The sequence below is a fragment of the Heterocephalus glaber genome, unplaced genomic scaffold, assembly GCF_053883595.1.
Source record: "Heterocephalus glaber isolate CG9 unplaced genomic scaffold, H.glaber_assembly_v1.0 deba00000818, whole genome shotgun sequence".
Lineage (NCBI taxonomy): Eukaryota > Metazoa > Chordata > Mammalia > Rodentia > Bathyergidae > Heterocephalus > Heterocephalus glaber.
In genome coordinates this window covers 6779513-6804998 of record NW_028258164.1, presented here as the reverse complement: position 1 = coordinate 6804998, position 25486 = coordinate 6779513, and the positions used below count along the sequence as shown (strand labels likewise).

General features: G+C 41.7%; 1 protein-coding gene across 8 annotated transcripts in view; it reads left to right on the top strand.

The window, feature by feature from the left end:
- Positions 1 to 2632: 2632 nt before the first annotated feature.
- Positions 2633 to 25486, top strand: part of Mto1 (mitochondrial tRNA translation optimization 1) — a 47037-nt gene continuing 24183 nt past the window's right edge. For 5 of the 8 annotated variants that reach the window (XR_015449839.1, XM_021243727.2, XM_021243726.2 and 2 more), the window contains exons 1-5: positions 2633 to 4681; positions 8123 to 8322; positions 8403 to 8520; positions 9749 to 9919; positions 23018 to 23307. Coding sequence is in view for 7 of the 8 variants with exons in the window: in XM_021243727.2 (XP_021099386.2) it covers positions 4465 to 4681; positions 8123 to 8322; positions 8403 to 8520; positions 9749 to 9919; positions 23018 to 23307 (996 nt within the window). In the remaining variant the exon portion in view is untranslated. The remainder of the gene's footprint in view (positions 4682 to 8122; positions 8323 to 8402; positions 8521 to 9748; positions 9920 to 23017; positions 23308 to 25486) is intronic. The other 3 variants (XM_004863945.3, XM_087207587.1, XM_087207588.1) reach the window with 1 other exon arrangement.

Genomic DNA, 25486 nt, shown 5'->3' with positions numbered 1-25486 from the left:
AGTCCCTCAGGGCTCCCCCTTTTCAAATTGTTTCACTTGAGATTCAGACTCCAACCTGCACTCCCACCCTCTGCCTCCTTAAAATATCCAAAGATCAAAAAGAAAACGTGCCTGAGTATTTTTCTTAAATTTCCCTGAAACACTTTCCATATATATCCTACTCCTTTTGTGTTTCTGTTATTGCAATACTGAGGATTGAACCCAGGGCCTTTGCACTGAGCTACATCCTCAGTCCTATTTCCATTTTTTATTTTCAGCCACTTTTTTTTTTTTTGATACCGGGGATGGAACTCAGGACCTTGTGCGTGCAAGGCAGGTGTGGGGCCATAGAGCTAAATCCCCAGCCCTTCATTTTTTATTTTGAGACAAGGTCTTGCTAAGTTGTTAACTTGCCCAGGCTGGACTCAAACTTTCAGTCCTCTGCCTTTGCCTCCCAGAATCATGGGATCACAGACGTGCACCACCACACCCCAGAGCGATAAGCCCTAGTCTGAAATGGGAAATCAGAGAAGTGTATTTTTCTTTTGCATCATGAAAGGATGACTAGTGTGTGGTCAGGCTTGTTCTCAAGCAAATCAGTTTCAAAGAACACCAAAATGGAAACTGAAATGTGGAAATGTATTTCCTTAAACTGTAAAAGCACTTGGGCAAGTCTTCCAAGACACTCTGGGGTGTGCTCACTCCATTGTGAACACCTCTGCTACAATGTTCTGCATTCCTCATGGGCTACCGCTGCTTAGCATGGAATCCTATGAGTGACTTGAGGCCAATTTAATGCTCTCTCTTCCAACAGTCTATAAAATCCTCTAAAGGTCATTAGTATTTGCTTAATCATTAATGTGCCAATAACAATCCACAGTACCAGATCAAACATTTTTTTTTTTTTAATGATACAGGGTCTCACTAAATCGCTGTGTTTCCTTACCTGGACTCAAACTTTCTATCCTCCCGCCTAAGCCTCTTACAGTGCTGGGATAACAGGCATGTGCCTCCACATCTGGCTCAGATCAAACACTCCTACCCTGGCCTATCAAAGGATGAAAACTCTTTCCTTACATAATCTTGTAGGGGCAACCAATATCCAAATCTCAATGGGAATGACTTTTTATTTGAATTCTGATGTGGTATGCAGACTACTACTACCAATGTAGACATTAGTAGAAAAACTCAAGAAATTTATCTGTGGAGGGCTGCAGATTTAGCTCAGGGGTTCCGCCGCCTGCCCCAAAAGCACAAGGACCTGAGTTCAATCCCTGGTACAAAAAAAAAAAAAAAGGAAAGAAGAAGAAATTTATCTGTGGATATATATTTAATCTACTTGATTTTACATCTTCTTTGTGTGTGTGTGTGTGTGTGTGTGTGTGTGTGTGTGTTTTCACACTGCAGATTAAACCCAGGGCCTCATATATGCTAAGCAACTCCAACACTGAGCTACACCCTCATTCTTTATATCTCGTTTAGTCTCTAGTAAGGCACTTAGTCACGAAACAAATATTAGCCTAACATGATCCAGGTGCTATTCCTGGCTCTTGGGGATTTACTGATAAAGATTCTTGTCCTCCTGGAGCTTACATTCTTTTAGCGAGAAACCAGCAATATTCAAACATAAATACCTAAGTATGATTTTTTTTGTGGTAGAAGTTAATAAGTTCTATTAAAAAAGAGAAAGTAGTACAAGAGAGGGCAAAATGAGGCATGGAGAATACTGAAATCCTGAGAGGATGACACTGGAGCAGGATGAAGGAAGGGGCTATTCTACTGTAATAAACCAGAACCATGAATATAATTGTTTTTCTGAATATGTGAGCTCTTCTAATCATCTTGGGGATCCTGATACAAAGGATAACAGTACAAAAGTTTTATCTTCTTTACAACAGAAATCCCATCAGTGGTGTACTTATACCCTGCCTAAACAGTCTATCTTTGAATCTGTGTGTGATGTCTCTACTAGAAAGAATATACACCATGCAAAGCTTCCATGTTCAATAAATAGCTCTCAAAACACACAGGCCTGTGGGGGATGGGTCAGTGGCAGAGTCCTTGCCTTGTATACACCAAGCCCTGGGCTTGATTCACAACACCATGGAAAGGGGAAAAAAGTAGGCATCCATCTGATTTTTCTAATTAATGGTTCAAGCTATGTCATTTTCAAATATTGATTTAAAAATAGTATATCTCAGGGGCTGGGGATGTAGCTCAGTGGCACCCTACCTGTCTGGCAAGCTCGAGGTCCTAACTTCGATTCCCGGAACCAAAAAAGAAAAAAAAAAAAATAGATAGATAAATAATAAAAATTGTATATTTCATAGCTCTTGAAAATGGCATATATTTGTATTTATTAGCACAGAAAAATGTCCACAATAAGCTATTGTGTGAATGAGCAGATTACAAAACAATGGACATATTATTGCATTTTCATTAAAAGTATCAACAATATATTTATAGTTAAATTAAAATCAAAAGGGCTGGGGATTTAGTTCAGTGGTTCTTCTGCCTGGCCTGAAAGTGCAAGGTCCCGGTTCCATCCCCAGTACCAAAAGATAAATAAATAAAATAAAATCAAAAGCTGAATACACTGTGGGTAAATAATCATATACATTGCTAGTGAAATGTGACACAGAGTTTTGAACAGTAATTTGTCATTTTATTAAAAATTTAAACACTGAGCCTGGAGGAGTGGTGGATACCTGTAATCCCAGCATTTGGGAGCCAGAGGTAGGAGAATCACAGTGAGTTCGAATTTAGAAACCAGCCTGGTCTACATAGTGAGTTCAAGGCCAGCCTGAACTACAAAATAAGACCCTGTCTCAAAAACAAACAAAAAACATTGAGAAGCCTCTTAGCCCAACATTTAGAGTACCATAAATTTAAAACAATATATGTACAAGGATGGTTATTATGTTAAAAAAAATTAGAAATAATAAAAAAATCCATTGAGTCCACTAAATGTCATCACCTGCATGCATAACTGAATACTATATAACATTAAAAAGTGAGATCAGCACATATATACTGGCACAAGAAGACAAAATAATTGGAAAGAAGCAAAGTGCAGAACAGTATTATCACAATATTATAGGTAGGTACACAGTAATAGTAGCATTAGTGTATGTCTTAGTTACTTTTGTTGTTGCGAAGACAAAATAACTGACACCCACAGTTAAAGGAGGAAAGATTTCTTTTGGCTCAGTTTGTAGAGGTTTCAGTTCATAGCTGGCTCCAAGGCAGGTTAGCCTGGCAGAGGGGCACTGCAGAGGACAAACAGTGCAAGGCAGGCAGAAATCAGCAAAGCACCAAAGTAGCTCAGAAGCAGCAAGCAGCAAGCTAGGACCACAGCAGCCCTTTTTCTGTCCCTTATAGTTTATCCAGCTATATGCCCTTAGGGCAGGTAGCACTCACACCCCGGGTGGGGCACACTAAATCCTCCCAGAACTATGCCAAACCAGTCAGTGGACATTTTATTAGTAATTCTTGGCTGAGGCCTGGTGTGCAGGCTGTGAGAAGCCGCCCTTGATCCCAGCATTACAAAGTCTAGACCCAGCCACATATGACCACATGAGACTTTGGGGGGACATCTAGACACAAGCCACAACGGTGCATGCATAAAAAAGATAGGAGTCACCAGCACCAAAATGCTGACTGTGTCAAGGAGGGAAGACATGGTGGAAGTTAGGATTCTTTTTTTTTTGGTACCGGGGATTCGACCTCAGGACCTTGAGTTTGCGAGGCATGCGCGGTTCCTCTGAGCTAAATCGCCGGCCCGGAAGTTAGAATTCTTAATCTCTACAAGTTCTGTATTTCCGTAAGGTTTAAACTGTGTATAACATTTATTATTAATAAATAACAAAATTGACAATTTTAATCAAAACAATAAAACTGCCACACAGATTGCTTCACTATCCAGTCAAATTTCCTCTCTGAGGACGGCTTTAAGGATATCCATTCTAAAGGGCTGGACTTGTAATCTCCAACCATCCAATTCCACTCATGAACCAGCACAAATCTTTCGCTCATAAATAGATTTGAATTCCTTTCGAATCTCCTTGTATCTTTAGACTCTAGTTTTTGTAGTCAAACTAAAGTCAAGATGATAAAGTAGCAGGACATGCAGTCTGACAGGGAACGTGATCACCCGTGTTGGTGGTCACCTGGAGACAAGGTCGGAACAGACGGGTAGGGGTTGTATTGCGCGGTCGCTGCAGCTTCAGGTCCGCAAATAATAGGCTGCCCCAGAGCCGCAAGGGGGCGGCCGGAGCCACTGGCGGGCGGCCTGATATCCAATCCCCTGATGCCTCGAGACCGGAAGATCGCGCCGAGCAGCCAATCAGCGGCGACGCTGGACGCAGATGCGCCGTGACGTCAGGCAAGATGGCTACGTCTTGCAGGATTTTTTTTCCTCGCTTAGATGCTTAGCTTCTTACCCAAGTAGGTTTCAGGGCAGGCACACCCTGCGTTTCCAGCAGCATGTTTTCCCTCCGAGGCCGCGGCCTCTGGGTCGCAGCGTCCCTCTCCAGACAGCACCTTCCATCGGCCCGGCTCAGCGGTGACTGTTCAGCGCCCGGCTCTCCGCATTTCGACGTGGTGGTGGTCGGCGGAGGACACGCCGGGACCGAGGCTGCTGCAGCCGCCGCGCGCTGCGGCTCCCAGACTCTGCTTCTCACACACCGCGTAGACACGATCGGTGAGAGCGCGAGCGGTGTGGAGCCGGCGCCCGGCACCCTCCGTTCCCCTCTGGTGCCCTCCCCAGGCTAGAGATCCAGCCTGTTCAGCGGATAGGCTGTGGTCCTGGCGGGTCCGTTCTGGCGACTGCCGAGCTGCTGCTGCTGCTGCCGCCGCCGTTTCCTTGGGGAGAGGCGGGCACGGTGTCCCCGGAGAGGGAGACGTTTCAGAAACACTCAGTGGCACCTTCTTAGTTTGTTACTGGGTTTTCCTTGTACTGTGTTGTTACTTAAGATAAAGGCTGACTTAGAGCCATTCAGTTGTATGAGGGGTTGTTTTATTGAGATTTTGCGAAACCCTTTTGAAGAATGACGCTACCTACTGCATGCTATATTTATGCTTAGGATACTCGATGGTGACCCCCCCACACACACACCCGGGCAATGGATAGACGACCGTAATTTAAAGCAAAACCACTGACTGGCTTCATAGTAGATGCTAGCTGAAACATCATTCCTCTTGCCTTTCATTCCTCTTGCCTTTCGATTAGAAGTAAACAGTAAGTGGAATGTATACCCTGTTTTCTAAAAATCGTGAATAAATCACTCTGTGTATTGAAATACTTTATAAAAATTAACATTCAGTTTATAATTAAGATTCACTTTGCGTGTGTGTGTGTGTGTGTGTGTGTGTGGTGGTATCAGATTTTGAACCCCGGGCCTTTGCACTGAGCTACATCCCCAACCCCTCCGGGTGTTTTTTATTTATTTTTGAGACAGGGTCTCACCAAGTTGCTAAGTTACTCCGGTTGGGTTTTAACTTGGGATCCTCCTGCGTCAGCCTTACACAGTGCTGGTGTTACAGGTGTGTACCACTATATCCAGCTTGAGAAGTATACACTTTTTTTTTTTTTTTTTTGGTACTTGGGATTGAACTCAGGACTGTGCATTTATTTGTAAGGCAGACGGCAGCACCACTGAGCTAAATATCCCTGGCCCACATGAGAGAAGTATACACTCTTAAAATCGATTCTTTTAGTAAAGAAGAGGCTGTGTGATTCCATGCACTTTACTCTTGTATATTCCAATGTTGTTTGTATTTTTAAAAAATAATGACCTAGTATAACCTTTTCACCTAAAAGAGAGAAAGACTGTAATGAACAAAAAAAAATATTATTGAACTAAGTTGATCATTGAATAGCATACGTAATGTTCTAGTAGAGATAAAGAGATTCCTATATGTCTTTATTTTAAATTGACACAGTAGTTGTACATACTTGTGGGGTACAGTGTAACTTTTCAATACATGTATCAAGTGTGTACTGATCAAATCGGGGTAACTGGCCTATCATCCCAGACATAATTTTTTACACTGGGGAGACTCAATCCTCTTTACTTGCTATTTGGAGATACTCAGTTATCTTCAACCATAGTTATATTTTGCTGTGCTATAGAACATGAGAAGTTATTTCTGCTATCCAGCTGTACCTGCATACTCATTAACCATCATCTCTCCATTCTTCCCTCCACTATACACTTCCCAGCCTTTGATAACCATTATTGAATTCTGTATTTCCTTGCTATCAACAGTTTTGTTTCTACGAGTGAGAACGTGTTATTTGTCTTTCAGTCCTTGACTTACTGTGCTTAACATAATGTCCTCCAGTTCCATCCATACTGCTACAAATGACAGACTCTCCTTCCTTTTTGTGGTTGAATAATATTCCACCACCTTGAAGCTAGCCACCACCCTCATGATTACAAAATGACTGCATTAATTCCAAATGTCATGTCCAGATAATGACAGCTTTCAGCAGGGTTTTTCCCCCTTCTTGAGATTAACTCCATTCCGCTCATTACTTAATAATGCACTTGACCCCAAAACAAGAATAACATGATTATTCTATACCAATAAGCACCCTTAAGTGAGTTGAGGTCACACTGTGAAAGCAAAGCCTCGTGGAGGGAGGGGGAATTAGGTAACATAAATAAAATTATGACTATTTCAAAAGAATAAGAAGGAAAGGGCTAGGGATGTACCTCAGTGGCACTGCACCTGCCTAGCAAGCACAAGGTCCTGAGTTCGATCCCCAGTACCAAAAACAAATGAGGAAAATAATCTACAACTATCATCTCTGTCTTCACAATAGGAAAACTTAGGTATAGAAAGTTAGGTAGTGTATGGGCTGGGGATTTAGCTCAGTGGTTCCGGTGCCTGCCTTGAAAGCGAAAGGACCCGAGTTCGATCCCCAGTACCAAAAAGAAAGGTAGTGTGCCAGAATCATAGAGCTAGTAAGCGGTAGATTTAGAAACTTAGCCAGGTTCTTGCACACATTGTTCATGGTGACACACTCCAAATGCTTAGCATCCCAGCACTATTCACCCTCCCTGTGGAGGTCATTCAGACTTTGAGAGGGCTTGACGGTAACCACAGCAGATGTGTAGATGTTGACACAACTTTCCTACCCATCCATCTCCCAGAAAAGTCTGTGAGGCAACCAAAGAAGACTGGGTCAATTTAAAGGTAAAGGATAAAATTTTGTCTTTACTTTAAAGAAATTTATAATTTAATTATTTCTACAAAGTAAGAGCAAAAATAAAACAGCAAGTGGCATTTATGAGCCATATTTGATGAACCAGTGCCAAGGGACTTCTCAAAAGTTTTGCTTGAAGCTCAGTGTGTTGGTGCACATCTGTAGTCCAAGCTACTCAGGAACCTGAGGTGGGAAGATTGTAAACTCAAGGCCAGCCTGGGCAACTTAGTGAGATTCTGTCTCAAAAAGTAAAAGGGGCTGGGGGTGCAGCTCAGTGGTACAGTGTCCTGGGTTCATTTCCCAGTACCACACACACGCACGCACACACAAAAGCGTGATTTAGGAAGGTTTCATGAGGTACAAATTCGATGTTTCAAATGAAAAGGCAATCTAATGAAACAGTAAAAATAATATATACATTAAGGAAAAGATTCTGAAGAAAGATCAGGGCCAGGTTGGTGGCACACACCTATAATCCCATACTCTGGGAGCCCGAGACAGGAAGATCGCAAGTTCAAGCCCAGCTTGGGTAACTCAATGACATAACAAGATCCTGTCTCAAAATAAAACATTTTAAAAAGGACTGAGAGGGCTGGGGATTTAGCTCAGTGGTTCCAGTGCCTCCCTTGCAAGCACAAGGACCTGAGTTCGATCCAGGTATGAAAACAAAGGACTGAGATGTAGCTCAGTGCACAGAACCTGGACCCAAGCTCCAGTACTGCAAAGGAAGGAAGGGAGGCAGGCAGGCACAATGGGAGTATCAATGGGGTAGTAGGGACACTCTGGACACCTTGGGGATTTTCTTTATGGTATATGTTTCTAGCTTTCTATTTTGTGTCATATAGTAAGATGATTCTGTTTGCCTGTATGAACATTTCCTTACTGAACACCATGTGCATGGTGCTCATTTATTTTTTCTCTTCTCTTCAGGTCAGATGTCCTGTAATCCTTCTTTTGGTGGCATTGGAAAGGGACATTTAATGAGGGAAATAGATGCCTTGGATGGCCTGTGTTCTCGAATCTGTGACCAGTCTGGTGTGCATTACAAAGTACTAAATCGGCGTAAGGGGCCAGCTGTGTGGGGCCTGCGAGCTCAGATTGATAGGAAACTCTATAAACAAAACATGCAGGTAAGAACAGGTCATGAGAACAGGAAAGATCGCAGTGATCATTTAACAGCCATGTTTCAGCTGGCATTCTCTTTTGACAGAAAGAAATCCTGAATACGCCGCTGCTTACTGTTCAGGAAGGAGCCGTGGAAGATCTTATTCTCACGCAGCCAGAGCCTGGACACCCTGGGAGGTGCCGTGTCAGTGGTGTTGTTTTGGGTATGTACTGGTTACAGGTGCTTATAACAGCTTATCAAACTCCAGGTGAGAAATCTATTTGAGAGCAAAGTATGGAAGTGTTTTTCTTATTCCAGGCTGTTCTCTGCCTAGATAAGGAAAACTGTATAAATAATTATATTTCTATTTCCATTTTGACCATCATGATGCTTAGTCAAGTTCTGGGATCATTAATACTTTTTGTTGTTGTTTTAGTATTGGGCATTGAACCCAGGGCTTTCCTACTGAGCTATGTCCTCAAATCTTTTTTATTTTTTATTTTGAGACAAGGTCTACTAAGATGCCTAGGCTGGGCACAAACTTTTTTTTGGAGTTTTGTTTTTTTGGTACTGGGGATCGAACTTAGGACCTCACGCTTGCAAGGCAGGTGCCAGAACCACTGAGCTAAATCCCCAGGCCTGGGGACAAACTTTTGATCCTCCTGCCTCAGCCTCTCAGAGTCCTGGGATTGTAGGCATGGGGAACCATACCTGGCTTCATCATTATTCCGTTTACATAGTAAAGTACATCTTAGTGTAGGACTGTGTATTTGTGTCTTTTCCCACTGGTCTTTTTAAATTTTTTTCTTTTAGGAGCTGGGGATTTAGCTCAGTGGTTCCACCACCTGCCTTGCAAGCACAAGGTCCCGAGTTCGATCCCCGGTACCCACCCCCCCCAAAAAATTTTTTTTTCTTTTCTCTTTTTAGTTCTGACTTTAAATTTTAAGAATTTTATATTTTACAAACTTATATATATGTATATATATTTATTTAAATCAAAGTAGTGAATACACTTTTTTTTTTGGTACCGGGGATCGAACTCAGGTCCTTGCACTTCACATTTTTTTAATTAAATGAAATTTAGAAATTTGTATGGGAACCAGGTGTGGTGATGTACACCTGTAATCCCAGCACTCAAGAGGCTAAGGTGGTAGGATCATAGCCATAGCCTGCATAGCAAGACCTTGACTCCAAAAAAAAAAAAAAATGGAAAAGAAATTTGTTTAGGAAAACAACTACCTCCCTTCCTGGAGAGAGTAGTTTCACTTTATTTAGTTATCACTTCTGGTGTGTACCTTCATATTTCTAGACAATGTTTATTTATATTTTTATTTCCTAAATAATCAGTCTTAGGCATTACCTACTAACATTTTGTTATTTTGTTTCTTTAATCTTGTACTTTGCTTTCCTGTATCTTTCCAGATAATGATGGCATAATTTATTTATTTTAGATTGCTGGGGATTGAACCAAGTCTTACATGCTAAACATAAGTTCTACCCGGGCCGAGGATTTACCTCAGTGGTTCCGCCGCCTGCCTCGCAAGCGGAAGGACCTGAGTTCGATGGCCGGTACCAAAAAAAAAAAAAAAAGTTCTACCTTTGCGCTGTGCTCCCCAACCCCAGTATGTCATAATTGATAGAGTTTACCTCATTATGATTATTTAAATGTTGTTTACTGCAGGTTAAAATAGTACATTAGGCTTGTTTCTTTCATAACTTTTTAAAATTTTGCTTTATTTGTCACTATCATTTTCTTTTCTTCAGGTACAGGAGATTGAGCCCAGGACTTTCACAGTGAGCTACATCCGTAGCATTTGTTGTTGTTGTTGTTGTTGTAGTTGTTGTAGTAGTTTTGAAGCAGAATCTCAGGCAGGGCTCCAACTTGTGACCCTCTTGCCTTTGACTCCCAGACTGCTGGGAGCACAGGCATGTGCTGCCATCCCTGGCTTCTTTTCTTTATTTATTTTGGGGTTTTTTTAGACATACTGTCTCACTATGTGGCCCAGCCTGAATTCAAACTCCTGGGCTCAAGTGATCCTCCTCCTGCCCTAGCCTCCCAGGTGGACAGGACTAACTATAGGCATGTGCCACCATGCCCAAATATCATCCCCTCCCTCCCTGCCCCATACTGGGGATCAAACTCAGGACCTTTCTCTTGCCAGGCAGGCACAGCGCCACTGAGCTAAACCCCCAGCCCTCATTTTCTTAATGCTCAGAGAGATGGCCAGTGATCTCTCCACTCTTCACTTGATCTTAGCTAAAAGGCTGAGAGCCAATTGATCTCTCCACTCTTATTTCTTTGATACCCTTTTCAGAAACATCCGTTTCTGCAGCCTGTGAGCCCATCCTCTGTGATCAGTACAGTTGCTCCCTGTGTGGGTGCCTTGTTCCTGGTGCTTAGCTGTTTCTCTTCCTTTCTACCTTTTTGTGGAACTCATCTTCCAGTAGCTTCCTAAGAAAACATGCATGGGAGGTAAAATTTTTTTTTTTTTTTTTGGTCCTGGGGATCAAACTCGGGTCCTTGTGCTTGTGAAGCAGGCAGCGGAACCACTGAGGTAAATCCCCAGCCCGAGGAGAGATGTTTTTTAGATATGCAAAGATTCAAAAATTTACCTCCCAGGGCTGGGGATTTACCTCAGTGGTTCCGCCGCCTGCTTCACAAGCACAAGGACCCGAGTTTGATCCCCAGCACCAAAAAAAAAAGAAAGAAAGAAAAAAAAAAATCTCTCCTCAGACATGACACTTTGGGCTAAGTATAAAATTCTAGGTTAAATATTTTCCCCTAGAAGGGTCTTGCTGTATACTTTAGACTGGCCTTGAAATCACTGTGTAGCACAGACTGGCTTCAAACTTACAGTGATCCTCTTGCCTTGGCTTCCCAAGTGCTGGGATTACAGGTGTGCGCGCCACCTTGCCTGACTCCCCTAGAATTTTGACTCTTGCTCCACTATCTTCTAGCTTCCAGTTTTGTTGTGGAGAAGCTAATGCTATATTCTTTTTTTTTTTGGTACCGGGGATCGAACTCAGGACCTTGTGCTTGTGCAGCAGGCACCAGAACCACTGAGCTAAATCCCCGGTGTGCTATATTCTTGATTTTAAAATTTTTTATATATGCCTTTTTTTCTCTCTAAAAGCTTTAGGATCTTACATTTGTCTCTGAAATTGTGAAATTTTAAAATAGTGTCTATCAGACAGGCATGGTGGTGCACAACTGTAATCCTAGTACCCAGGAGGGTCACTGCAAGTTCTAGGCCAGCCTGGCCTACATAGTGAGAATCAGTCTCAAAACTACACACACAGGGGCTGGGGATTTGGCTCAGTGGTTTCGCCGCCTGCTGCACAAGCGCAATGACCGAGTTCGATTCCCCAGTACCAAAAAAAAAAAAATTACACACACACATACGTCCTTCAGTGTTCTTTTTGTTCAATCACTGTAATGGTATGTTTCATTTCTTCATTTTACTTTTTTTTTTTTTTTTTGGCATTGATGGTGATGGATCCCAGGGACTTGTGTGTGTGAAGCAAGTACTCTACCACTGAGCTACATCTTCTCCCAGCCTTCAGTGTTCCCTTTCAATCTAGAAACCTGTGTCAGTTTTCCTGGGGTGTTTTCTTCTGTTTTTCCATGCTCTGTGCAAGTCCCATGCTTTTCTGGATTAGTCCTCTAGCTTTCTTCTATTTTTGTTTTTTATCATTTTGCTATACTTTTTAAAGAGATATGTCTTCAACTTTGTCCAGATTTTTCTAAGTGTGGTGTGTGTGTGTGTGTGTGTGTGTGTGTGTGTGTGTATGTGTGTTAAGAAAGATTTCTTTTGGCTCACAGTTTGTAGAGGTTTAAGTCCATAATCTCTGGTTCCAGAGCAGAATCATCGTGGTGGGAGGGCCTGCTGCAGAGAAAAGCAGCTCACCTCATGGCAGACTGGAAACAGAGATTGTAGGGAAGGGCTAGGGAGGGAGATAAAGCATTCCAGGCCACACCCCAAATGACCCACGTCTTCTACCTAGACCCCACCTCCTAACAGCAAGTCAGGTATAAACTCGCATAATCCAGTCACCTTCCAAAGGTCCTGCCTATGAGTACATGAGGCCCTTGGGGACATCTAAATATATACTTGATCTTAGCCAAAAGGCTGAGAAGCGATGGGGGCATCTAAATATAAACCATAATATTCCATCTCTTGGCCCCAGAAGGCCCATATGTACCCATTTATGCAAAATGTGTTTAGCCCATCTCTAAGAATTGCCAAAGTCTTAACAGTTTCAGCATGGCTGAAAAGTTCAAGTCCAAAGTCTCTTCTGAGACTTAAGGCAAACTCTTAGCTGTGACCCTCTGTGAAAATCAAAAAGGTTAAATACTGCTGACATACAAAGGCACCAGGTAAATAGCCCCATTCCAATGAGACTGTCTTAGTTACTTTTCTTATTGCCAACACCCAAAGTTACAGGAGGAAAGGTTTATTTGGCTCACAGTTGGTAGAGGTTTCAGTCCATCGTTGGCTGGTTCCAAAGTAAGGTGGCATGGCAGAGGGGCATCACAGAGGAGAAACAGTTCATGGCAGGCAGAAAGCAGCAAAGTAGCAGCACCCACAGCTGCCTTTATATTTCATCCAGGATACTCGCCCTTTGGGTGGTGTTATCCATACCCAGGATGGGGCACCCTTAATCCCAGCATCACACACTAAATCCAGCCACCTCCCCATGAGGCTTTGGGGGGCCATCTAAATACAAGCCTTAACATTCTGCCCTTGGCCCTCCAAAGACTCATGTACATCCCTTTATACAAAGGGCATTTAGCCCATCTCTAAGAGTTACCAAAATACTAATAGTTTCAGCATTGCCGGAAAGTCCAAGTCCAAAGTCTCTTTTGAGATTTAAAGCAAACTATTAGCTGGGAGCCCCTGTAGAAATTTTTAAAAAGGAACACTTCCAACATACAGTGGCACAAGATAGACATTTCCATTTCAAAAGGTACAAAGAGAGATAAAAAGGAATGGGAATAAAGACCAAAATCCAGTAGGGCACATACTAAATCCTGTAGTTCCATGTCTAGCATCTAAAGGCAATCTGTGGCAAGATGTGAACTCCAAAGGACTTGGGTGGTTGGTTCTGCCCCTCCGGCACTGTGGGTGGTTGCAGCTCTTACGGATTTTCTCTTGGGCCAGCTCTGCTCCCTCCTTGCAACTTTGCTTGGACAATCCACATATGTGGCTTCTCCCACCCTCTGAGATCCCCACTGCACCTTCAGCTTCACACACTGCCCTCTTGGGCACACTGCCTGGCCTTCCAGGCCTTCTGAAATCTGAGTAGAAGCCTTCTTGACCCTACAACTCTTGCATTCTGCATGCACCTAAAATCAGCATGATGTCGATGATGCCAGGGTCTGCTCTGCTGCCAGTTGGAGCAGTAGCCAAGCTTGGTCTCTCTTGGCTGTAGGAGTCAAGTGCTTAGATTGCTGAGTGTGGTGAACCCAATCTTGAACAAATTCTCTAGGCCACCAGCATTCTGGAACGTGATTCTCTGGGGCTCTTCTAAAAGTAATCTTTCATGTTTGCAATTTTTAGGCTGCAGAGTGGAGTCCTACTAGTTCTTCAGATGTCCTCAGGTTATCTTTTCTATTGCACTCTTCTGAAATACTTAACTTTTTATGGCTAGTTTTTTTCAGTGACCAATTTCTCCTCTGTTCCATCTTTGAAGGCTACAACTTTACTAGAGCTTCCTTTCTGGCCAAAGTCAAAAGTTCTGGCTGGGGATTTAGCTCAGTGGCACCAAGTATACCTCGAAAGCGCAAGGTCTTACATTCGATCCCTGGTACCAAAAAAAAAAAGTACCAACAAAGTCGAAAATCCTGCTGAGCTCTTTGGTCTTGATTTTCAACATAGATCTGGCTGAAAGCCCCCAAGAGTAGCCATACCACCGCCTCAACTGCCTTGAAATTTCTTCCACAAGATTAATTAGTCCGGCCTCCTTAACCTTGATCTCAGGTAAAGTATCTGGACACAAGCAAAATGCAGACAAATTTTTTTTGCCAAAGCATACACACATGGTCTGGAGTCCAGCTGCCAACACAGTCCTTCTTACCAGCAGAAACCTCCTGAGCCTGGTCTTTTCTGCCTGTTTTTTTCAGTAGCATTCTGGTTTTCTGAGCTCTGACCAGAATCTTTCATCAAGGTTGGTTTACAGCATTCTAGGCCTTCTCTAGCCAGCAGCTCTAAACCTTTGCAAGCTCTTCCCAGGAGCCAGTTCCAAAGGTGCCTAAACCACGTATATTCACAGTAACCACCCTTCTACTCTGGTACCAAAATCTGTTTTAGTCATGTTCTCATCTTTGAGGCACAATACCCAACACCCACAAGGTAAAGCAGGAAAGATTTATTTGACTCACAGTTTGTAGAGTTTTCAGTCCATAGTTGGCTGGCTCCAAAGCAGGATGTTATGGCAGAGGGGCATTGCAGAGGAGAACTGCTCATGACATGCTAATGAATTTTTTTGAAAATGTGTCATTTTCATTTATAATTGGTCTTTTTCCTGATTTTTTTCCTTAGCATCTTACTCTTGATTTGTGAGTCTGCTATCTTATCTAATCTGTATAAGAATTTTAATAGATCTGGTTGGTTGGTTGGTTGGTTGGTGGGTTGGTTGGTTGGTTGGTTGGTTTTTGAGACAGGGTCTCTGTATGTCTCCCAGGATGGCCTCAAATGCAGAGTGATCCTCCTGTCTCAGCCTCCCGAGTCCTGGGATTATAGGTGTGTGCTACTATGCCAGTTTAATGATAGGGGTTTTTTTTACATGTTAGCGTTATCTATATTGTTTTCTCCAGATTTCTTTCTTTCTTTGTGCCGTTCGCTTTCATATTCACAGCTTACTTCAAATGTCTAGGGAACTTCAGATGTCTGGTCAGAGGTACTAAACCACTGATTGGAAATTTTATATGTACAGTATACAATTAATTTCATTGCCTGGCCAATCTACAGTAGTGATGAAGAGTTGAAATGGGGAGTGAGGCATAGTGGTACACACCTGTAATCCCAGCTGCTTAAGAGACTAAAACAGGATTGTAAGTTTGATCCCAGCCTGAGCAAATTAGTGAGACTTACCTCAAAATAAAAGGACCTGGGGATGTAACTCAGTGGTACAATGCTTGCCTAGTGTGCAAGTGGCCCTGAGTTCAATCCCCAGCCATAGCGGGGTGGGATTTAAACAGGCTTTTTGTTCAGGAAATACTGATAGCCATTTGTTCTCAAGAGAATCAGCATTCTCCCCAGGAAAATACTATGGGGCTGCCCCCTAGCACTCTAGGGACAAAGTGGTAACAGACACTATACTGAGCAATCTCTTGCTTTCAGAGTACTGGGGATTAAACCCAGGGCCTTTGCACTGAGCTACATTCCCACCCCTTTATTTTTAAATTTTGAGACAAGGTCTTGCTAAGTCACCAAGTTGCCCAGGCTGGGCTTGAATTTGTAATCCTCCTGCCTCAGCTTGCCAGATTCTGAGATTACTGGTGTGTGCTACCACTCTGGCTGGAATCTCATTTTATAAAACTATATCTTAATTCCCCTGTTTTTGCTTTCTTTGTTTTTATTTTTGTTTTTTGAGATAGTCTTACTATGTAGTTTACTGGCCTCTCTGTGATCCTCCTGCCTCACCCTCCTAAGTACAGCGGGGGCATATGCCACCAGCCTGACTTATTTTATCTTTTATCTTAGATTGTTTTGAATGAGAAATGCATACATGTGGTAAACAATTTAAGAGTTAAAAAAGCATGTAGGGTGAAAAAGTGGTCTCTCTTACCTTGTACTCTGGTCAGCTAGTTTTCTTCCTTGCAAACATTTGTTGTTGTTACTCTCTTGCGTGGTCTATCTGTGCATCTACAGTTGATTCCTAAACAACACTGCAGCTGGTGGTGCTGACCCCCAAGCAGCTAAAAGCCCTTATATAGGCAGGCATGCTGGTGTACACTTGTGATCCCAGGACTGTGGGAGGCTCAGATGGGAGATCATGAGTTTGGGGCCAGCCTGGGCTACCTAGTGAGACCCGTCTGAAAACCCAAACTAGGGCTGGGGATTTAGCTCAGTGGTTCTGCCGCCTGCCCTGTAAGCACCAGGACCTGAGTTCGATCCCCGGTACCAAAAAAAAACCCAAACGAAGCAAAATAAAAAATTATCATAGAACTTACTTTTGACTCTCCCAAAAGTTAATTACTGGTAGCATGCTGTTGGCCAAAAGCCTTACTGATAAGATACATAAGATAGTCTATTAACACATATTTTGTATATTAGATGTATTTTATATGATGGAAAATATGCAAATCCATGAGAGATCACTAAAAACTGCCAATTCCGGTTATTGGAAAGATGAATTCCCCATGTGGATTTGACAGCCTCATCAAGCTCACTGCAGTAGCAGTGGAGATGACCACAAAATTATTACAGTAGTACAGCAGGCACCACAGTTAGTTAGCTTTACTCAGTTATGATTTAATACTGCATCTTTTTGTTTGTTTACCTTTTTCTTGACTGAGAATGGCTCTATGTAAGGCACAGTTTTTTTGTTTTGTTTTGTCGTGCTGGAATGGACCCCAGGGACTTGCACATGCTAGGCCAGGGCTCTGGGGCTGAGCTCCATGTCCCACCCTGTGTGTTTCAATACATTTTAACTTTCATCATAGATTTGTATATATTTTATGGCAGTAAATAATAAAATAGCCTATTATATATGTTTTGGGCTGGGGATTTAGCTCAGTGGTGCTCCCTTCTGCTTCGCAAGTGCAAGGTCCTGAGTTCAATCCCCAGTACCAAAAAAAAAAAATTATACCTTATGTATGTTTTGTACATTCACAACTTACCTTTTTCTTGATTCATTTTTTAGTGTTTCTAGGCTGTGAGGATCATCTGAGATTTTTCAGGTTTTATTCACCTTAATTGGTGTCATCTTTGCTTTGAGAGGCAGTAGTTCTTTTTTTAAAATTTGTGGTCTTGTTTGTTCTAGCAGTTAACTTAATAGCTTGCTTGCTTTATTTATTGATTGATTGTTTATTTATTTATTTATTTATTTTGCCAGGAATTAAACTTAGTTTTGCATGTGCCAGGCAAGTGTTGTACCATGGAGCTAGATCCCTGGCCTATAACTGATTATATACGATATGTCTAAACTTCCTTCTTTTTGAGGCAGGCGGTGGAACCACTGAGCCAAATCCCTGGCCCACTTCTTTTCTTTTTCACCGCCCCCCCGCCCAGTACCGGGGATGGAGCTCAAGACCTTGCGCTTGCAAGGCAGGCGTCAGAACCACTGATCTAAATCCCGCCCCCCCCGCCTTCTTTTCAGTTGTTTACTAAATTTCCACTATGAACAGTTAACTAGTTTTATTTTATTTCCTTTTCTCCCCTTGGCCTCCTTTTTTTCTTCTCCAGATATAATGATTATATTATTTTTATTATAGACTTTTATAGTTTTAAGTCATTTAAGCTTGTTACGTAATTTTTTTTTTTATGGTACTGAGTCTTGAACCCAGGGCCTTGTACAGTTTAGGCAAGTACTCTACTATTGAGCTACATCCCTATTAAATGCTATTTTTTTTTTACCTTCTCTATATTTTAAACATCTAATAGTGCAGTTTTGTTTTTGTTTTATTTTATTGTTGTAATTTTGCAGTGCTGAGGGTTGAACATAGGGCATTCCCACTGAGCTACATCCCCAGCTGTTTTGTTTTGTTTTAAATTTTGAGACAGTCTTGTAAATTGCCCAGGGTAGGCTTGAACTTTCGATCCTCCTGCCTCAGCCTACAATAGTGCTGGGATTGTAAGCCCGTGCTACCACACCTAGCCAGATTTTTGTTGTTGTTGCATTGTCATAGAATATATGTAACATAAAAATCTAGCCTTTTAACCATTTTTAAATGTACAATTCAGTATCATTAAGTACAATTGCAGTGTTGTGCAACTATTACTGCTATTCATGTTTTCCATCCTCCCAATCTGACCTGTGTTAAACAGTACCTCCTCATTAACTGAAAAATGAGACCTCATTTTCCTATAAGGCAGATCTGTCCAGGGACAAAGCTTTAATACTATGTAAATTTCAGCTATTTCTCTCATTTAGTCCAAAGCTTCAATACTATGTTCCTTGGCTGTCCTCAGTACCTTAGCTTCAGAGCCTTTGCAGGGCAAATTAGTCCATTCTCATTGGTCTCTCTCTTCTCTTTAGATCCTTGAATTGTAGTTTCAGGAGGGGGAAGAAATGTGAGGGAATCTGCTACATTTAACCAAAAGTCTAAAATTAATTCAAAAATTGTCTGTTATGGTTTGTGTCTAAATGTCCCCTCATAGGTAGGGCTTTTTCACAGGTGGCTGAATCTAGAATGTGTGATGCTGGGATTAAGGGTGTGTGGTTACTAAATCAGTCCACTGATTGGTTTGGCACCACCCTAGTCCTTGTAGTCTGGATAGCATATAAAAGGGACAGAAAGAAGTTCCTAAGGCCTCTTGCTTGCTTTGCTACCTTCTGCCCACCATGAACTGTTTCTCCTCTACTATGCCTGTCTGCCATGCCACCCTGCCTCGGAGCCAGCTGATTATGGACTGAAACCTCTACAGTCTGTGACATAAATGTTTCCTCCTTTAACTTCGGGTATCAGGTATTTTGTCTCAGCAGTGAGAAAAGTAACTAAGACAGAATTTGGTACCAGAGAAGTGGAGTTGCTGCTGTGACTGTACCTGACAGTGTGATTCAGGAGCCTTTGAGGATGGCCTGTGGGAAGAGTTTGGAAAGGTTTGGGAGATGCTGGTTGAAAAAGTAGAGCTCAAATGCCATAGGCTGTATTTGATGAGGTTCTGGTCAGAGCTCTGAAGACCAGAATGCTGACAGAAATGCTGTTGGTAAAGACCAGGTTCAGGAGGTTCCTGCTGAGAGGAACTTCATTGGCTGTTGGGCTTCAGACAGTGTGTGTTGTGCCTTGGCTGAAAGTTTGTCTGCATTCTGCTCGTGTCCAGATACTTTGCCTGAGACTGAGATTAAGGGCAGCAGACTGATTTATTTTATAGACATGTGAACAATTATTTTGACATATGGGTTTACTGGTTTTGTTTATTTATAGTCATTTGTTTTATTTTTTAAATTTTTATTTTTTTAGTACATGTTTGCAGTACATAATGATTATATTCATGTGAGGATTTGGTACATGTACACAACACACATCTTAATTCTTTTTTTTTTTTTTTGGTACTGGGGATCGAACTCGGGAACTTGCGCTTGCGAGGCCGGAGCCGGAACCACTGAGCTAAATCCCCGGCCCACATCTTAATTCTTTTTATGTCCCCTTTCTCTCCCCTCTCTCTCCCCTCCATCTCTTGGTCCTCTTCCCATTTGCAAAAGATTATCTCCATCTTTCCTGTAGTCTTTTATTTTGTCTTTATTTCTACGTTGGGTTTCTCATAGAAGAGAAGGTTTGCAGTATTTAAGCTTGTGTGTCTGATTTATTTTACTTAACATTATTTTTTTTTCTTTTTATATTTTACTTAACTAACATTATGGTTGCAGTATGCATCCATTTTCCTTCAGATGACTCACATCTGTCCTTTCTGCCAGAGTAGTATTCCATGGTGTATAAATACCAAATTTCCTTTTTCTATTTATCTGTTGGGCAGATAGGCTGCTCCCAAGATTTAACTATTATGAGCTGTGCTGCTATAAACATAAGTATGCCTATCACTATCATAATGTCTTTAACCCTTTTGGTAAGGTATCTAAAAGGGAAATAGCTGGGTTGAGTGGAATTTCTAGTTTTAGTTTTTTTGAGGAATCGCCATACTGATTTCCATAGTGATTATATCGATTTATATTCCCACCAAAAGTATGAAAGAGTTCCTTTTTCCCTGCAGCTTCTCCAGCATTTGTTATTTGATTTTTCTTTCTTTCTTCTTGGTAGCCATTCTTTTTGGAGTAAAGTGGAATAATATCAGTGCTGTTTTGATTTGCATTTTTCTTTTTTGTTGTTGTTTTTTGGTGCCGGGAATTGAACTCAGGACCTTGCCCTTTCAAGACAGGTGGCAGCACCACTGAGCTAAATCCCCGGCCCAGTTGCCCATTTTTTGATTGGGTCTTTTATTCATGGAGGAAGTCTTAATTTTTGGAGCTGTTTATATATTCTAGATATTAGTCCTCTGACATACAGCTGGCAAAAAATTTTTTCCCATTCTGTAGGTTGTCTGTTCATTATTGGTCATTTCCTTTGCTGTGCAGAAGCTTTTTAATTTGATATGATCCCATTTGCTGATTTTTTATTTTATTTCTTATGCAATTGGGGTTTGTAAGAAAGTTCTTGCCTATGCCTATATCTTCAAGAGTTTTTCCTATTTTATCTTCCAGCAGATTAAGTATTTCCTTTTTATCTTATTTTATTTATTCTTGGTTCTTTTTTTTTTTCGTGCCGGGGATCGAACTCGGGACCTTGCGCTTGCGAGGCAGGCGCCGGAACCACTGAGCTAAATCCCCGGGCCTATTCTTGGTTCTTTTGAAACAGGATCTTGCTGTGTAGTTCAAACTGGGCTTAAACTCACCATGTAGCCCAGGCCGGCCTCAAACTCACAGCTATCCTCCTGGCTCAGCCTCCAGAGTGCAGGGATTACAGGTGTGCACCACCACGCCTGGCTAAGTATTTCTCTTTTAATATAATATAGGTCTTTGATCCATTTTGATTTTATTGTAGTACAAGGTGCAAGATATGGGTCCAGATTTAGTGTTCTGCATGTGGATAGCCAGTTTTCCCAGCACCATTTGCCAAAGAGGCTATCTTTCTTCCAGCACATGTTTTTGGCCCTTTATCAAAGATGGGATAGCTGAATGTACCTGGGGTTCTTTCTGCATCCTCTTTCTGGCCCACTGATCCATGTCTGTTTTTGTGCCAATACTGTGCTGTTTTTATCACTGTAGCTTTATAATATAACTTAAAATCCAGGATTGTGATGCTTCCTGCTTTGCTTTTGTTGCCCAGGATTGCTTTTGCCATATGAATTTTAGGATTGTTTAGCAAAGCAAGAACCTCTGTGAAAAAAAAATTTTTTTAATTAAAATAAAGTTTCAGGCTGGGGATTTAGCTCTGGTTTCGCCGCCTGCTGCTCAGGCACAAGAACCTGAATTTGATCCCCGGTACCAAAAAAAAAAAAAAAGTTCCAAGGAGTGTATTGAACAGGAGGGATGATAGTGGGCATCCTTGTCTTGTTCCTGATTTTAGAGGAAAAGCTTTCAGTTTTTCCCATTTAATATGGTGTAGGTAGTAAGTTTGTTATAAATGGCTTTTATCGGATTGAGATAAGATCCTTCTATACCTATTTTCTTTTTTTCTCTCTTCTTTCATTGTCGTTTGTTTTTTTGTTTTGGTTTGGTTTTTTTTTTAAGTGTATAGTGACACATATCCACCCTTCTGTGTAGTGTCATACAGAGAAGTTTTTTTTGTTGTTGTTGTTTGTTTTTGGTACCAGGGATGAACTCAGGTCCTTGTGCTTGCACAGCAGGCAGCGGAACTACTGAGCTAAATCCTACTGAGCTAAATTCCCGGCCCTATTGTTGTTTGTTTTGGTTTTGGTTTGGTTTGGGTTTTTTGAGACAAAGTCTCGCTATGTAGTCTAGGCTGGCCTCGAACTCATGGCTTTCCAGCCTCTCAAGTGCAGGAGTTACAGGTGTGCACCACCACATCTGGCCTTCTGCGCCTATTTTCTTCAGAGTTTTTATTATGAATGAATGTTGGATTTTGTCAGTGGCTTTTTCTGCATTTTTGAGATGATCATGTGAATTTTGTCCTTCTGTTTGTGTGATGTATTACTTTTATTGATGTGCTTTTTGTTCTTTTGAGACATGGTCTTGCTGTCTAGTTCACACTGGCCTCAAACTCATAGTGATCATCTTGCCTCAGCTTTCCCAGTGCTGGGATTACAGGTGTGAATTACTGTGCCCAACAGTGTATGATCTTTTTGATGATTTGTTGCATTCTGTTCAGCAGTATCTTGTTGAGGCTTTTTGTGTAGTTTTCTTTTTTAGTTGAATCCTTGTCCTGTTTTAGTATCAGAGTAATACTCCATGAATGAGTTTGACAGTACTCCTTCCCTTTGAATTTCATTAAAGAATTTGAGGAAATTTGACCTTTGATCTTCCCTGAAGTTTCTGTAGAATTCATTACTGAATCCATCAGGCATTGAATTTTTACATCAGGTGGGGTTTTTATTACTGCCTCGATTCCATTGCCTATTTTTGGATTATTCAGGGTAGTTATATCTTTTTAGGTCAGTTTTGGTAATTCATATGTATCTAGGAATCTATCCATTTCTTCCAGATTTTCTAGTTTTTTGGGTTTTTGAAGTAGTTACTAGTAATCTTCTGGATTTTGGTGGTGTCCGTTGTGATTTCACCTTTTTTGTTTCTAATTGCATTGATATGGATCTTATCTTTCCCTTTTTTGGTAAGATTGGCTAAGGATTTGTATATTTTCTTTATTCTTTCAAAGATCTAGCTCTTTGAGTCTTTGTATTATTTTTTTAATCTCAATTTCATTGATTTCTGCTTTGATCTTTATTACAGGCATGTGCCAGCAGACCTGGCACCATGTATATTTAGAATAGATTTTCAAGTTTCTAAAGACAAGAGTTTTCCGTAGCCCAGTGTACAACATTCACATTCCATTTTGCTCTGTGATAATTAGAAAACAATTTTATTTCCTTCTCATCGTTTAGTGGACGGAAGCGCAGTCCATTCAGAGAGTGTGATCCTGACCACTGGGACATTTCTGAGAGGCACGGTTGTGATTGGACTGGAAACGCACCCTGCAGGGCGCCTGGGGGATCAGCCTTCCATAGGGTTGGCTCAGACTCTGGAGAAGTTGGGGTTCGTGGTGGGAAGGTTAAAGACTGGGACTCCGCCCCGAATTGCCAAAGAGTCCATTGATTTCAGTATTCTAAACAAGCAGACACCAGATGACCCATCTGTACCGTTCAGCTTTGTCAATGAGACAGTGTGGATTAAGGTGAGTAATTTGCAAAGCCTGGCTTCCTACTCTGTATTGGCTATTCACTGCAGGAGGTAGCTTAACCATTTCTTTTTTTTGGCAGTTTATGTTATTACTTGGGGTGCAAAGAAGTGATCTTTAAAAATAGCTAATTTGGCCACTCGGGTGTTTGCCTATCTAATTGTTAAATTTCATCACTTGAATAGCTTTACCTTTTTTTCTTTTCTTTTTTTGAGACAGGGTCTCACTGTGTAGTTCAGGCTGTCCTTAAATGCACTATGTAGCTGCAGTGCATTCTAACTTGCAGTGATCCTCCTGCTTCAGCCTCCAAGTGCTGAGATTATATCTGTGCACCACCATGCCCAGCCTTTTTTTAAATTTTTTGAGAAAAGCCTGCCTGTGTAGCCCACACTGGCCTCAAATTCATGATCCTCAGGCCTCAGCCTCCCAGGTGCTAGGATTCCAGGCTGCACCACTGCTCCCAGCTTCACTTTACCTATTTTTGAAATAATTTCAGACATACAGAAAAATTGTAAGACTATTAAAACAAATTCCTATCAACCATGGAAGTTGCCCATTTTCAATATTTTACCATATTTATCACCATATATATAGATATTAATGTATATATTGAATGTATAAGGCAGTAATACAAGCCAGGTAGAGAATATAGCAAGTTCCAGGCCAGCCTGGACTACACAACAAGATTGTCTCACCAGCCATGCTCCAGCCAAAAGATAGACAGGAAAACATGTACTTTTTCTCCTTAGCATTGAGAGGAGGTTGCAGAGATCTTGAGCCTATACCTTTAAATATTTCAGTCTGTAGCTTAGCTACACACAAAGACATGTTATATACCCTCAATACTGTAGTGGAATTTGGGGAATTTAACACTAATACAGTGCTTGTTATGTAGTGTAAGATCCATAGTCTGACATTGCTAATTATTCCAGTATTGTCCAAAGTGACTGTCCAGCCCCCTCCCTCTCTGTCCTTCTGTCTCCCATTCCTTCTCCTCCCTTTTCTGATCCTTCTCCAGGGTCTCCCTGACTGGTTTTGAACTCAGGCTCAAATGCACTTCCCTCCCAAGTAACTGAGACTATAGGTGTCACTACCTTACTTAGCTGCCATTTTTCTTTAATCTCTTTACTGTAGGGCTGGGGATTTAGCTCAGTGGTTCCACCACCTGCCTCACAAGCACAAGGTCCTGAGTTCGATCCCCAGTACCAAAAAAAACCAAATTAGGTAACAATCTCTTTAATGTGGAACAGTTCCTCGGTTTGCCTTGTTTGGGGTTTTTTTTGGGGGGGGGGGGTTCGCGGTACCAGGGATTGAACTTGAGACCTTGTACTTTTGAAGCAGGCAGCGGCACCACTGAGCTAAATTCCCATCCCCCGGTTTGCCTTGGTTTTTAGGAAAGTGTTTTGTTCGCGGGGGGTGGGGGGTGTCTTTGTTTTTTGAACAGAGTCTTACTGTGTAGTTCAAGTAGGCCTTGAACTCACTGTCAGCATCCTGCCTGGGCTTCAGTGCTGGGACTACAGCCGTGCACCACCACACCCAGCTTCCGTTTGTTTTTTTTTTCCTCTTCCAGAACTGGGAATCAACTCAGGACCTTGGGCTTGCCAGGCAGGCATGATATTACTGAGCTACATCCCCGGCCCTTTTTTTTGAGTTTAAAAAGAAAAAAAAGGTATATTTCAGCATTTGTTTAGAATTGAACATTGTTTATTAATGGTAAATATCCTGATGATTCACTTTTGTTTTGTTCTGGTTTTTGAGAGAGTTTGGCTTGGTAATTCAGGCTGGCCTTAAACTCACTATGTAGCCTAGGCTGGCCTTGAACTCATGGTGATCCTCTTGCCTCAGCCTTCCTAGTGCTATGGTTACAGGTGTGTGCCACCACACCTGGGTCCTATTTTGATTTGTTTTGTTTTGTTTTTGAGATAGGGTTTTTCTCTGTAATTCAGCTAACTTTGAACTTGTAGTGATCCTCCTGCCTCAGCTTCCCGAGTGCTGGGATCACAGGCATGTGGCACCCGGCCTGGCTAAGTATGTATCTTTTTAAACTTTTTATGGTAAATTTTCAGTTTGACACAAAGTAGGGAAATAGTATAGTGAATCTATGTATCTGTCATTTAGCTTCAACTAATAACATTTTGGAGCCAGGCATGATGGTCCACACCTATAATTCCTCACT